At 30.0% G+C, this 15,919-nt stretch overlaps 1 protein-coding gene across 5 annotated transcripts in view; it reads left to right on the plus strand.

Moving 5' to 3' along the window:
- The window catches only part of LOC126768244 (eye-specific diacylglycerol kinase), a 142,621-nt gene that overhangs the window by 102,027 nt on the left and 24,675 nt on the right, over positions 1-15,919 (plus strand). For all 5 annotated transcript variants that reach the window (XM_050486245.1, XM_050486246.1, XM_050486247.1 and 2 more), the window contains 2 exons: positions 5,828-5,972; positions 13,952-14,155. In XM_050486245.1, the coding sequence (XP_050342202.1) occupies positions 5,828-5,972; positions 13,952-14,155 (349 nt within the window). The remainder of the gene's footprint in view (positions 1-5,827; positions 5,973-13,951; positions 14,156-15,919) is intronic.

The following is a 15,919-nucleotide window of genomic DNA, read 5'->3' on the forward strand; positions in this document are numbered from 1 at the left end:
TCGTAATTCGTTTTACTTTCCTTAAAAAAAAATAAAGGGTATAGTTAAGCATGTCACAGATGCGAAAGACAAGAGTTAAAAAGATGAAATTGTTTTTATCCCTCGTAACGCAGGATTAAATTTGCAGCTACTTAAAAGACTATAATTCAATATTATCAATATTTTATTTTATATTACTTTATCATATTATTGAATTTAATTAAAAAAATGGAATATTAATATAATCATTCTACTTACAACCTTTATTTTTTCTCATGTGCTGGAAATTGTAATTAAATATGATTAACTTCCTGGTGTTCGATTGAGCTGGAATTTTACAAACAAGTTTGTTTCTTGTGATTATGCACGATTAACTATAAACAACCCATATGATTTGGAAATAAATTAATTAGTTTGATGAGGGGTATGCGATAAGCAAAGTGCCATTATTCTAAAGCTAAAATGGTGGACGCCGCAAAATGGTGATTTGTCATTTCCATTGTAATCCCAATGAACCCCATGCCCTATTATTCCTTATAAAACTTAAAAAATAAAAATAAAAACGATTAGAATACAAGCCTATTACACTCTTAAAATAAACCGATGATTTGAAAAAGGTGGCAGGTTCGGGATGGATACGGACTGCCCAAGATCGGGATGGTTGGCGTTCTATGGCTTGGGAGGCTTTCGTCCAGCAGTGGACGGCAAAAGGCTGAAAAAAAAACACTCTTCTTTTTCTCTTTTGCTAACAAATATAAAACACTTTATATATTATATATTTTTAAATTTATATATTTTTAACATTTTAGGTTGTTTATATGAATAATAAATAATAATTTTATATTATTATTATTCATATTAATTATTTACTTTTGTTTTGTTACTAAAAGATGAATGAGGTTACATTATTGCTAGCACAATAAATAAAAATACTATAGCGCCTAAAAATATATCAGCAACACAATTGTTTACTACTTTTTTTTAAAAATGTTACGCAATACAGCGACTAGTTATTAATCCCACTTTTAAGCCGACTTAAAAATAGGAGGATTGAAAAAATCCTCCTATTTTATTTATATATATTTATTTTATTTTTTATTTATTTTATTATATATATTTATTATATATTTATTTTATTTTTTATTTATTATATTATATATATATATATATATATATATATATATATATATATATATATATATAATATAATATATATATATATATATATATATATATATATATATATATATATATATGATCGAGTATAACTGTTGTTGATTCGCTTAAGTTTCGGTTCTAGTCTATTCAGAGTGCAAAGGTAAATTATCGTTCCGTTTGGTAAGAAAAATCTTTATGGATGTTCATTTATTATTCAATTGTTTTTGTTATAATAAGCAAAGTAAAATTTAGATTTATTTAATTAATGATTGGTATCTTAATTTATTAGAAATTCTAATACACAAAGGATATGAAATATTATAAGTTTCCCTCTAAATGAAACCTGCTACAAAATGAACGTATTACTATGCAAATAGAAGTTGTAAAACTACTCCAGGATTCTAATATGAGACCCGAACTATAAACGTGGCTTGGAATTTTGAGCACCAAAGGAATTAATCGCAGTTCAAAGACAATGAATTGTTATAAACCATATTAACTAGCAAACAATTTCATATTCGCTGCGTGCAAGATATAACGATTTTTTAATACTTAGCACAATATAAACAACAATATATAAAAATTAAAACATTACTCAAAATAAAATCAATAGAATTAATTACATACAGATCATTTCTTTTTTCCTTCAAATAAAATAACTTCTATATTTATTAGCTTTCTCATAGGAATAATTAAGTAATTTAAATACTTGTGTCTGTTCATGAATGTATATTATATTTATATAACCGCCTCCTAATTGAACTGGTTACCTCATAATTTATTGTCTTAGTGACGGAGTAGAACTATTTACAAACCCGTGCTTCGAAAAGCACGTAAAGCCGTTAGTCATGCGCTTAGACAAACTCCGGTCATGTTGAATTTGCCAGGCCATGTAATTATGAGAGTAAAGGAATATATAATAAGTTAGACACTGTTGGCTAGCCTGAGAATGGCCGGCGTGGCCTAAATCGGTCAGGAGGACATTATTAGTTTAGGTTAATGTATATTATATATATTGTCTAATATACCACTAATTGTCTTTAGGTTGTCTATTGAGCAATAAAAATATTTTATCGTACTTAATTTGTATTGTGGCGAACAATAGAAGATATTTTATATATAGCCGATACTTGCAGTTTTAACCGCTCGTACTTCGCTCGTAGCGTGATGTAAAGGGACATTATCAAATCTGACTGATTCTGAGATTAGTATTAAAACGAATAAACAAACTAATCAGCTGTATAATATTCAACTGTATACCTTGAATGACAAATAAAATTAAACGTTACTATTAATAGAAATAAATAAAGAGAAACATCGGCATCCAATCTAAATAGATGAGGAAATAACGGAGATAATGCCCTGATAGACAACTTGCTAAACTGAATATTCTCTTCTGAAAAATAAAAACTTAAGCTAAAATTTTGAATCAACGACACAAAACCATCTTGTAAATAATCAAATTTATAATATATATATAGATTATAAGGTTAGTTTTTTAATTAATTTTATATTCTAAAATATAAAATTTTAATTATTTAAAAAAAGTTATGGCAATTTTTCTTTATCATCTAATATTTTTATATATAAATATATTAACATTTTTAAGACAGCTAAAACTTCAAAACATAAAAATATTATTAAAACTGATCGTCCAGGTACTTAATAATATAACATTTTCTAATAATTAATAAATAACATATGATAACATTAAATAAAACCACTCTTATAGAGCAAAAATAACAAGGGAAGAGTAAAATTACAATATGATATTTCAATTAAAATACTTAGTACTTGGTATTGATAATAATTTTAATTGAAATTCATTAAACTGATGAATGGATTCAAATTTAAAATGTATTAGAATAATATGTAAAATTATATTCAGAATAAAATGTTTTGAATTTTCGTAAAACCTTTGACTAAAATATAATGATATAAACGCGCCTTACCTATACAAATTGATCACAACATTGTGAAACTTTATTAAAAAATTATATCAGTATCTCAAATTATTATATTAATATTTTATCATAGAGTTCACGTGAGGCTTTTTATTTATCCTGTTTATTGTTCGAGGCCGCTGTCTATTAAAGACAATTTAGGGAACCTTATCTTCTTTAAATTTCAAGAGCGCTGGTTTCAGAATTTTTAATTATCGTACAAAATACGCGTGACTTTGTAAGAGTCTTCTTGAATAAAGTATATTTTAATTTTGTGCAAAAAACATGAAAATATATATTTTCTTGTTACTTTTTTTTATTTAATTTTATAGTAGTAATAGGTATCAACAAATTAAATAACTTATAGCCTGAAGAAATTCTGTTTGTTTTAATATATTTATTAAAACAACAACGGTAGAGCATTACACAGTAATATACCAGTCAAGATGCGATGTTCATTAGCGTCCAGAACATACTTAGTAAATATCACGGTACATTAGCTAACTCTCTTAATACATGGCTATCATTAGAAAGGATTCCAGCGCTAAGCTACCATTAAGAACTTGGTGAAGAGAGTATTATAAAGGTCTTTGCTTTAATACCATAAATTGGCTATTTATACAATATAATAATTCTGTCGTAAGATTAATTGTAAGAATTGTGGGAGCTGTTGATTCCTTATTCTTCGACGAGATTCCATAATTTATATTTATTCTGAATTGATGTTGTTTTGAATGAGTTGACGAATTTTATTTTGATAATACTAGTGTTCAATATTGAAAATTTGAAGAATACATATATAAATTCGCATGTTTCAAACATTTATAACGGCTACCAAACGAAAAAAAAAAACGGATAACAAACAGAAGAGAAAAGCTACTGTACTTTCCGAAAATTAATAAAAACAAACGCACCAATTTTTTTTTATGTGTGCTATGGTATTTTTACTAAAATTATGTTAGTGTGTGTGTGTTTGAATTTTCGTTTTGCAATCGCATTACAACAATCACGATTCTACTAAAATTTTAATATATAACGATTGAATAAGACATGTAATAGTTTTTTATTTATTTCTAATTTAAAAAAATAATATTCTATTTTAATATACCAACCCTCGCTTAGCTGCAATTACCTAGAGTTACAAATAAAATATATTTATCTAGTCTTATGACAGTTTTCTAAGTTGCAATACAAAACCTGTGTTGCCATTTCAGAAAAGTAGAACACTGCAAAATTTTCAACGGTTTATATTCGGTATATTAATTTAGTCGTGCAAGTATATTATATTTTGTACAAAGGCGGCACTTAATTTGTGCACAATCCTCTATTCTGTTTATGTCAGCGCCATCTCTTATTCATTTAAATGTATTTGTTTCTATTTTATTTTTGTTTTTTGAAATGTTTTATATGTAAAAGTTACAAACAAAGACCTTTTGTGTCAGCGAATACACAAGTTACGTTCGTATCGTACTAAAACAATCAATCGGTTTTATTTATTTAAAAATACACTTCAAATTTTTACGAAATTTCCAAAACGAGAATGGTTCTACATAAAATAAATGGAGAAAACATAAAGTAAACTTCGATTGTAAACATTTATGTGTTTTTTTAATAAACATAGTTTGAATAAATCATTTGAACAGTCTTGACAATATTTTATTAATAGTTTAGATTGAACTTATTATCTTTAAATGTTTTATTTTTGCCTTTTAAAGCAATAACAATTTAATATACCACATTCCAATTTCTACATAGTTGAAATAACTTCTATCAGTATCGTTGTTATATTTTGTATGAAATATTTCTGAAATTCCTCTATAGAATAGTATGGTTAGAATCATATTAGTATAATTATAAATAGAGCCCTAGCATTAGTAGTATACTCGTAGTATATGTAATGAAAGAAAACTAGATAGACTTTAAGCGACGCTGTCTCATGTAAACAATGGTTTGGGAAGGCCTGAATACAAAAAATATTATTAATTAAAAACTGTAAACCAAATTCTACAGAATTAACAGGAAGTCGAAACTAATATCCCACACCATCAATTAGACAATAATGTATAAGGTATTTTCTAAAAATAAGGAATTTTTACTAACTAGTAACCCTAAGTCTACATTTACGCTCCTATCAATGTCATTCGAGCGCCAAAAAATCCTCGTCGTACTGTATATATATACTGTATATATAATACTATTTGATGTAGAACTTTTTATTTTATGGGAAAATATTTTAATCAACTGCCACATTTATATTTTAATATAATTAATGTTGGTTTTAAGATTTGTTTATTTTTTGCTAAAATTGAGATATAGTTTACTATTTCGCTCTAAATACGGTGAAGAAAAAATCCAGTATTGAGGTTTTACATAATTAATAATCGTATATTTTTATTTGACTTTTGACAACCCAATAATGGCGTCCTCGCGAGGCACAATTATATTTTACAAAAGAATTAAATAATCTATATACTAATATTATAAATGCAAAAGTAGCTCAGTCTGTCTTTTACATTTTCAAGGCTAAAAACTAATGAACCGATTTATATAAAATTTGGTATGAAGCAAGCTTGAACTCCAGGGTGGACACGCTACTTTTTTTTACCAAATCCCTACGTCTCCCCTTAACACGTGGGCGAATACTAGTAGTAAATAAGGGGGCTTTATTTCTATCTGAAGCATTTTCAATTTTTAAATATGCTTTTTTTTCTTTTCTCACTTTATTAATAAATGCTATTTGGCAACAGACGCACAAGCGAGAGCGCGGGCGGAGGGGCGCGTGTCCTGCGCTCCACGCCTGACTGGAGCGACACTGCCATCAGCGGCGAACATCTCTGGTCTCCAACCTCCGTTTCCGGAGATTGCTGCTATGTTGGAGAAACTGAATGTCAGGTACAGTACCCTTATAAAGCATCATGAGAACCACAACATTTGTGAATGTTTTTATTATACATCTCAGTATGCACTCAAAATGTTCAAATGGAATCCCAAAGAAAATATTTAATTTAATGTTCTTATAACAAAGAAAACATACGTTGGCGCTATTTAAACTATTTATATAATATTAAGATGGATTTATTTTTAAAAATTTTTTGGCGAACAGGTAATATAGTATAAGCGACACGTATTGTTATAGTCACGCCAAAAAAATATTCGTATTAGTATTTTTTTTATTTTATAGAAGAGACTTGAAATATGTGTGATATCTATTGTATTCTAAGCACTGTGTAAATAAAAATGTCGCTTAAGCGTTATAAAATGGAGCAGATACTTTCAGAGCTTTAAAAGATACACAATAAATAAAGGCGTAGGACGTGCGGTAAGATGTATGTATTTTAGCAGTTAGACTGTCTAGATAAGGGCGGGGAAATCTCTTGGATTATTTTAAAATTTTTGTTTATCTTCATTTAAAACATTGCGGTATAATAACTTAACAATATATTAAAGATTGAGACATATAATAATTTTAAGTTAATAATAAAAAAGGCGGGAATTACTTTCGTTTTAAATAAAGCCCAAATCAGTAGCCCAAAACAGATCATTAATGTTCAAAGGCTGGTGATGAAGATTATTTCACTACGCAGTACGAGGGCTTAGGGTCAGAGGATACACATGCTATATGACTTCATCGGATACATGCAGATTTCGTCTCGTGGGTTCAAACCCGGGCAAGCACCACTGAATTTTCATGTACTTAATTTGTGTTTATAATTTATCTCGTGCTTGACGGTTAGAGAAAAACATCATGAGGAAACCTGCATATGTCTAATTTCACTGAAATTCTGCCACATTCAGCCAAACCGCTCCAAAACCTTTTTTTACTAAAGGAGAAGAGGCCTTAGCCCAGAAGTGGGACATTCATAGGCTGTTACTATTATTCTTGTTCCAATGTTTCAAGTGCTTTTCAAATATGTTTAAGAGTTTTTCTTAAATCATTGAAAAACATTCATATCTTTGTGAGATATACGATTGATTTTAGAAACCGTAAAATTGTTACTAACTCAAATTAAATATTAAAACATTCATTTGTTTTGTTCAAGTTTCTGATAGAATAATCTATGATTTTATCTGGATGATTGAAAACATTGTGTGATTTATTTAACTACATGCTATTTCTACAGCACAGTACACTTTTCAATAGCAACAATAAAATAACAATCTAATTTATTGACAAACATATGCACTAATACAATACATACAATATTAATTATATTTTATTCTTCAATATAAAAGTTTTATGTAGACCCCTATTTTTTATTTTTTTTTAACGTTGGATAAACGTATAAACATAAACGCATTACGCGTTTCCCCCACTGGTACAGTGGGAAGGTATGTGAGGCTCGCCGGTGTCTATGCGGGCCTCCATTCACTAGGGAGGGTTTCCAGGGTACTGTGAACCCCCCTAATTTATTAAGCGATAATTAATATTTAAATATAATAAAATACTAATATGTATATTATATTGTCTGAATGCGTAAACTTGCTTACCACCGTGATGAAGCGTTTTGCAGAGCAGCTTAATTATACGTTGCAAAAAAATATGCAACAGCACGTAAATTTACGTTATAAAATATTATAATATAATACCTATATATAAACGCTGTCCGTTTTTTTTTAAATTTCAATAACTTTCGGATAAATTTTTAAAGAGAAATAATATATTTTTCCATACAATACAATATTTTTTATTCCCTTGAAAATTGATATGCTTCGTGTTTTCAAATTCTCTCGATCCTTTAATAACAAGGCTCATTGAAAATGTAACCTTATGCGTACATTCGTTTTTCATACCTTTTGATTTTGCTAAAACGTATTTTTACGGGATACTCACTACAAATACATATTGGGTATCATTCATGTTCGTCAAAGAATTTTAAGAAAGGGCCAAGATATTATAAATTCGTCATACCATTATCGAGTTTACTATCTATTGTGTATTTGCGGTCGTTAGTTGAATGTAAGATTAATGAGCTGCTTCCACCATTAACGCCGCAATGACCTGTCACTGTCGATACAACAAAAGACTGCCTCGGGGTGCACGGCGACAATCATTTACTAATTGCGGTGTTTCGCTCTATTTACGTAATGAATAAACATTTGAAACACCATGACTAACCGTTATTTTTTCTGCAATATATTTAAGTAATATAAAAGGAAAAAAACAATTCTCATTAAAGTAGGAATGGTATAGAAAATATGATGTTTTATGAAATTAAAAATTTATTATATTTTATTTACATGAACGATCCGTTTTAAAAATGTAGGCCACACTTTATACAACGTGTCAAAAAAACCCTGTCCGTCCCGAAAAGGGCATATTGATATGTTATAGACATTACTAAAAAAATATTAAAAGTCAAATATTCATTAATATAAAAATGTTATTTTAATTTAACACATAACACGATCAAGTTTCCATGACTTACTAAAACATAAACGATAACATTAACCACACACACACAGTTTATAAGAGACTAAAGAGAAAGAAAAAATAATATGAAAATAAATTAGAGCGTGATGGAACACTGCCCTAAACTATCACGACCTTGCAATAATTTATTTCTTTTCGTTCGCACAAATTTCTCCTTGTTAAGCGAGACACCGGTTCATGCTGAAAGGCGGTGTCGGTTTCTTCAAAGACGCGGTGGGACGGACGTCGGCACGTCACATGTGAAGTCACTCATGGTTGCATAAATAGAACTTACTAACAATACCTAATAACCACTTCACGGGTCGGACAGGGTTTTTATACGGGTTTACGAATAGGAGACTTCAATACATCCCCCGTCTTAAACATGGCTGTGCTAAATTACCTTTATTATAATTATAACTTTTAAAATGTGTTCATAACTTTAATAATCTCTTTTAAAATAGCTTGATCACGTAATTGGTGTACCGCAATGTGGTATTTTATCTTTTATAATTTTTTAATTATTATAAATTTTCTCACTTCTTATATAAAGTGTTCTTATCATATTTATGCCAACAATCTACTGCTGCAAGTATAAACTAAATTGTTTAATATAATGAGCTGATAATCTAGTAAATGGTATAATGTTCAATGCAGCTAAGTGTCAGGCAGTTGTCAACGGATATATCTATAAATGTTGTTTAGGGATTGATAAGTAAAACATTGTTGTGTCTACTTCATTTGAAATTCAAATCAATTATGAGATAAATCACTGTTTAATTTAACACCCGCTAAGCAAAGTTTCTAAGTAAGGCCGATAGTGAATAAGTGTGTTTCACTTTTAATAAGCACCATCACAAAAATAAAATGACTTTGGTCAAACGCCTTTGTCATTACATTATTACAACGATCGACGGCGGCAGGTGTGTCACTCAAACGAATCCATAATAAAGACCTTTGACATTAAATTCACAAAAGTGAAGTTAACGACAAAGGTAAGGTAAGTCATAGTAAGGTAAGTTAACGTCAAAGCTAAGGTAAGGTAGCAAAATAAAAAAAAAAACGAACTTCATAACCTTTACTTTACTTTAGTTTATTTATAACATGTAGTCATTATATTAAAATAACAACAAAAATAAACATAAATAATATGCTACACTAATTAAAATCACTAAAAACAATTTTAAAGATTGAAGTTTCTCAAAAACGAGTATCTACTCTGTAATTTAGATCTTGTTAGCGTTCGTTTGTTTTTTTTTTCAAACGAAATCATGAAACATTTCGTTTCTCCATTAACATTAGAGACATGACTTTTGGGGACAAACAAGTAACAAAAACTAATTAAAGCTTGTTAGTAGGTAATTTGGCGTAAGGAACAAATTTAATGAAAAGCTATAGGATGCTCGTACATGTTAATAGTACAAATAAATAACGAAACAAAACTTTGCGACTACAACTTGTTACATTATATATTTAAACATATGTGTATGTTACGCTCGAAGAATGGAAACGCTCACTGAGCGATATATACTTTTTTATAGTGGCCACCTGATGGTAAGTGGTCACCAACGCCCATAGACATAGGCACTGTAAGAAATGTTAATCATCGATTACATCGCCAATGCGTCGCCAACCTTGGGAACTAAGATATTATGTTCTTTGTACCTGTAATTACATTGGCTCACTCATCCTTCAAACCGGTACACAACAATACCAAGTACTGCTTGCTGTTTTAATATCGTTATATATTATAATATCGTTAGAATATCTGATGAGTGGGTGGTACCTACCCAGGCGAGCTTACACAAAACCCTACCACCAGAAACAGCGATACTACAACTCAAAACGCGTTGTAGTCGTTATAAAACATTTACATCGTGAAATATACTTATATGTAATGAATAAGACATTCGCGATCAAAATGCTAGGCCAAACAAAGATACAAACACTCGAAAAATGAACGGACATTATTAGAATAAACAGAAAAGACTTGAAGGTAAACTGTCACCCGGATGAGAACAGTTGTATTCACGGAGAATAAGTTTATACGGATTAAGTCGCACAAAACAGGCCATATTGTGTTATATGGTTATATCTATATTAAAGGCAATGAATGACTGACTGATTACGAAAGCACAGCTCAAACAACTTAGATACGTGAAATGGAGAAGACTTTTGTATTTCGTTATAAGAAACGATTTTGTAAAATAAAGAATTTATGGATGGCGTTGGCGTTTTCTCAAACATTTAACTTCATCCAATCGACTTGTTCGACTCATTTGTAAAGAAAATAGCATAAATGAGTTTATATTTAAAGAAACTTGTGTGACCGAAAAAATTGATCAAAAGTCGGACTTAGTGCCTGAAGGAAATTTCTACCAGTCAACTGGGCATCGCTACAACAATGAACAATGAAAAAAAATTACACACAGACATATAATATGAATATAGTTGAATGAATATTTAGAAACAAAATATCTGATATTAATTACTAATTTTCGCTATTAATTTATAAAAAATTAAAAAATAGATAATATCTTAAAAAAAAAAAATACAAAACTAATGCAGATTTAAGTTAAATTCGGTAGACCAAATCTGGACTTAACAACTAACTGACCTAATCTTGTAAGATATCCCGTTGAAGAAACAACGTTGGGGAATAAGCTCCGAACTGGAGATAGATTGAGTTAATAGAAAAGACGGATAGGATTGGGCAGCAGCGGTAATAAATAATAAATACATTGAATATATATTCATAAAGGCGAAGACAAAACAGTTCAGTGCCTTTGTTTTCGGTTTGTCAACCATTTTTTTTGCTTAGTAGCTATTGAAGGGATTTAGTGTTATCAATATAAAAATGGGAATAATATTGAATGTTCGAAACACACAAAAGAGAACGACCAAAAGTGGACCGGACATTTGGGCCAAGGTCCATACATTTTTGGTCATTCTGCTTTAAAAATGTTTTCCTGAAATTTTCAAGAATGATTACGTTCAATCACACAGCGAACGCTAGCTAATTAAAATATATGTACATAGCATGACAAAGTACAACATCTAATATATACATTCTAAAAATATATTTCTTTTTTATAAAATAGGAAGGCGGACGAGCATATGGGCCACCTGATGGTAAGCGGTCACCAAACGCCCTTAGACAATGGCATTGTAAGAAATGTCAACCATCGCTTACATAGGAACACAACAATAACAAGTACTGCTGTTTTGCGGTTTAATTATATCAAAAATTAAAAATAAGATAGTGACGTGAAATTTGTCAAGCATTAATATTTTTAAATATCAGTATTAATTCATTTGGCCTATTAGGTATATTCCATTTGATTAAATGCTCACCTCGAGTCCATTCTTGACGAATATCTTATTATTCCCGTCTTCGGTTATTAAGACAAAACAAAAACATATTACGAGTGCGTAATGAATGGAGTTAATTACAAATCTATTTTATAATATTACGCGTATCAGAGATGTTTACTGAGTCAATTTAATTCGATCAAACTGAATATGAACAATGGGCCTCTTCGACATTATCAGGGGTAACGTGACCCATAAAATAGGGTCTAAACGGTGTTTCGACGTTAACAATTAAACTATGAACTTGAATGGATTCACTTTATCCTTCTAATATTACGGAAAACGTATATATATATATATATACCTACGTATGGGTATGTTACCCATTATAATGTAATTATCCGACTAGAGCGTAAATAGCGCTGGGTCAAGATTACCTCGTTACCCCAGGCATGATGTAAATTGAGATCTGAAGTTAGCGGAGCGACGTAAGTAAGATAACGCTATACATGTTACGAAGGTGAAGCCACGAATTCAAATGTTTATTTGTTATAATATTGCGTGCAAGGAAGGAGCGTTATGGTCGTTTCATTGTCTCGTTGCTAAAGTTTATTTTTTTATGATTGTTATTCAATACATATTTAAATGGCAATATCCTGATTGCGGCTGTTAACGCGAATCCTAAATTATAAAACATAGTTTTAAATGTTTGAGAATGCATCCGATTCAGGATTTTTTTAAAGAATTCTTCTCCTTTTTTCTTCTACACAATTGACCCGTTCAAAATGTTATTCTTTTAAGGGATAACTCCGAACGGTTACGTTTGATGCAGTATAACAATGATTTTTTTTCAATTAAATACTATATAGTAGGGATATATACTAATACCAAATTCGACTTGGGGTAGTAAAGACTCTTAAGCGCACCAAGACAAATAATATTCAGGGTATATTCGTTTTGAGGAGTAGATTTTCATTATGAAACGCGCTAATATATATATTACTTTGAGCAGACGAAGAAAGAAAAGAATTGATAGTATTTTTATATAAGAAAATAGGCACCTAACATGAGTTGAAAAACTTTGACAAACATGTCTACTTTTCAAAACGTTGTTATTTTCTTTAGATATATTTTTAATACTTTAGTGTATTGGTTCGGTTCACGCAATATATTTTGATACAAATGTTATTTTTTTATAATATTTACTGATGTTATCGTAAATTAATGTACATGTATCGACAGGTTGACAGCCGATGATGTTATTAAATTCAACTCAATTGCTTTATATTGAAATATACAGAGCTTATTTTACGCTTTAAAATATTAACTCACCGTGTATTTTTATTCCAAAACTAGCTACCCGGATAGGTAGCTCGTTTTGGAATACGGCTTCGCAGCGGTAAAGTAAGGATCTATATAAAACATTTATGTTGAAGGACAAATATCTAAAGAAAATATATTTTTTTAATGGCACATCTATGGCGTACGCAGGACACCTCATTAAAGTTTCATCACAATCGGATGAATATTTGAAGAAAACACCGAAAATAAACATACAAACATTCATTTTTATTTATTGTAAAGATAAAGCATTTTCTACTTGTCATATGTACTAAATTATTCAGGCTGAGTTGATTTTAATTAAACAATTATAAACTTTCTTACACGTACACAAATCTTATGTACAGTTTTCTATCTATGTATATAGATTATCTGCTTGAAAGGTACTTAAACAATATTTATTTCTTTAAAAATTAGAAAAATTCCAGATCTTAGACGTTTAAGTAATACAATTCAAGTATCCGCTGCTCCAATGCGGGTTGGTGGAATATACATGTGGCAGAGTTTCGAGGAAATTAGACACATGCAGGTTTCATTAAGATGTTTTCCTTCACCGAAAAGCACGAGATGAATTATAAACAGAAATTAAGCACATTAAAATTCAGAGGTTCGCTTACCCGGGTTTGAACCCACGTTCATCGGTTAAGATTCACGCGTTCCTCCTATTGGGCCATCTCGACTTCGTGACGTCTTTATTAGAATAAAATTCTAGAGTAACAAATTTGGTTTATGTTTTTGCAGGCATGCTTGCAAGTGCATTGAGAATAAAGTAAATATATATGATATTGTTTCCTTTTTTTTCTAACAGAAACATGGAGCACGAATGAAATGTTCAGCGTGTAAAATCGTGGCGCACACTGCGTGCATCGACATACTCATAGACCGCGTTCACTTCACCTGCAAACCTACATTCCGAGATGTGGGGGTGCGGCAGTACAGAGAGCAGACCTTGACCCACCACCATTGGGTCCACCGGCGCTCCGAAAAGGGCAAGTGCAAGGCTTGCGGCAAGGTAACATTAAAACCTTTTTCGTATGTTTGCTGTGGAATGTTTTTGTATTTAATTGAATTAGATGTATTTTTTGTTTTTTGTTGTATTTAACATTTGTGTGTTCATAGTTTTTTACTTTATCTATTTTAATATTTTAACACTGCATTTTTTGTAATTCACACATCCATGCGTTTGCTATGTAAATTGAAATTGTTTTATAAATAAATAAGTTAATATAAAAAACAAGCATTAATACGGTGAACATTTCGGACAAATTAAAATATTTATAACACTAGCTTGTATTGTCACCAGCAGCTAAATGGTGTGCAAAATTTCAGTACAACCGGTTGAGTGGAACTGATTTAAAATTCAGTTGCAACATATACTGACAGGTGAAGTTAATTAAGAGCTTGTAAAAATGAGTTTACATTGTATTATGTTCAATTGTAAGGATTCAAATAAAAATTATTACAAATCATATATATGCATTAAAACCATATATCTTTTGCAAGTAAAATATCATCCTCATATGAGACGTTAGATTTGAAATTTAGATTAGGAATTCACATAAATTTTACGTTATATTATTAGTTGCACAGCAACTGGTTCTTCCATAATATTTAATTTAAATATTTAGTATATTATTATGTTTACATGGAATTGGCGAAAGGAAGTATCTGTGTAAAAATAAAACCATTACATTCAAAATATTTACATAATTGAATTTATACTTAGATAGGGTTCGCTGGTCATGAGACGATATGTTGGCTTGCATTTTCTGGAATATATCTTAATTGATAAGACATTAAATCAAATCTATATTCTTCAAATTTAGAAAACAAAATAAAATTAAAATTCACGGCAAACTGATGTATAGTACATATACAGAAACTTTACGATTCTTAACTTCAAATTAAATAGTTATTTTATTTAAGAATCCAGTGAATTTTAATGTACTACGAGAATGTCATAACTAGATGTGTTTTATAAAATTGCATTACATTGCATTATTTTCTTTTACTTTATAATACAAAAACTTAAACGATGTTAAATCATATTTTCCCCAAATTGTTTCCGAGTAGAATTTTAGCAGGATATATTTGGTAAAATTTACAAGCAAGAATTTCAATTCGAATTCGACGATGTATGTAAATGTTAAGTCGCTATTTGCCGCTCCTCGTCTGCTCCCCTAAAGATAATTTCGGTGCCAATTACCTTTGATGTATGCAAATGCAATCATTACATCAATAATGTAATTTATAAGCAAATGTTTGAAGAAATAAAGGTGACTACGAGAGTTTTATTATTATTAAGCCACAGGTATATATGTATATGCGACACTTCGCGACCCTTTTGCGAACTAAATATAGTAGAACCAAAGCGTTTCAGTCGTAGAACATTCAACAAGAACAGATTTTTTACGTATAAAAAAAAATTGAAATATAATCATAGAAATACCTTTCAAAGGAAAGTCATAACATTAGTCAATCATTAATTGTAACATAATAACAAAACAGCTTCTTAGATTGTCCTGTAATCTATAATGTTTTACTTAATTACTTGTGAGCCAGTGTAATTACAGACACAAGGGATATAACATCTTAGTTCCCAAGGTTGGTGGCGCATTGTTAATGTAAGCGATGGTTAACGTTTCTTACAATGCCAATGTCTATGGCCGTTGGTGACCACTTACTATCAGGTGGCCCATATGCTCGCCCGCATTCATATTCTATAGAAAAAAGATTAGCCAACTACGCAGGAGATATTATAGTGCATATATGTGTG

This window comes from Nymphalis io, chromosome 4 (genome assembly GCF_905147045.1).
Source record: "Nymphalis io chromosome 4, ilAglIoxx1.1, whole genome shotgun sequence".
Taxonomy (NCBI): Eukaryota; Metazoa; Arthropoda; class Insecta; order Lepidoptera; family Nymphalidae; genus Nymphalis; species Nymphalis io.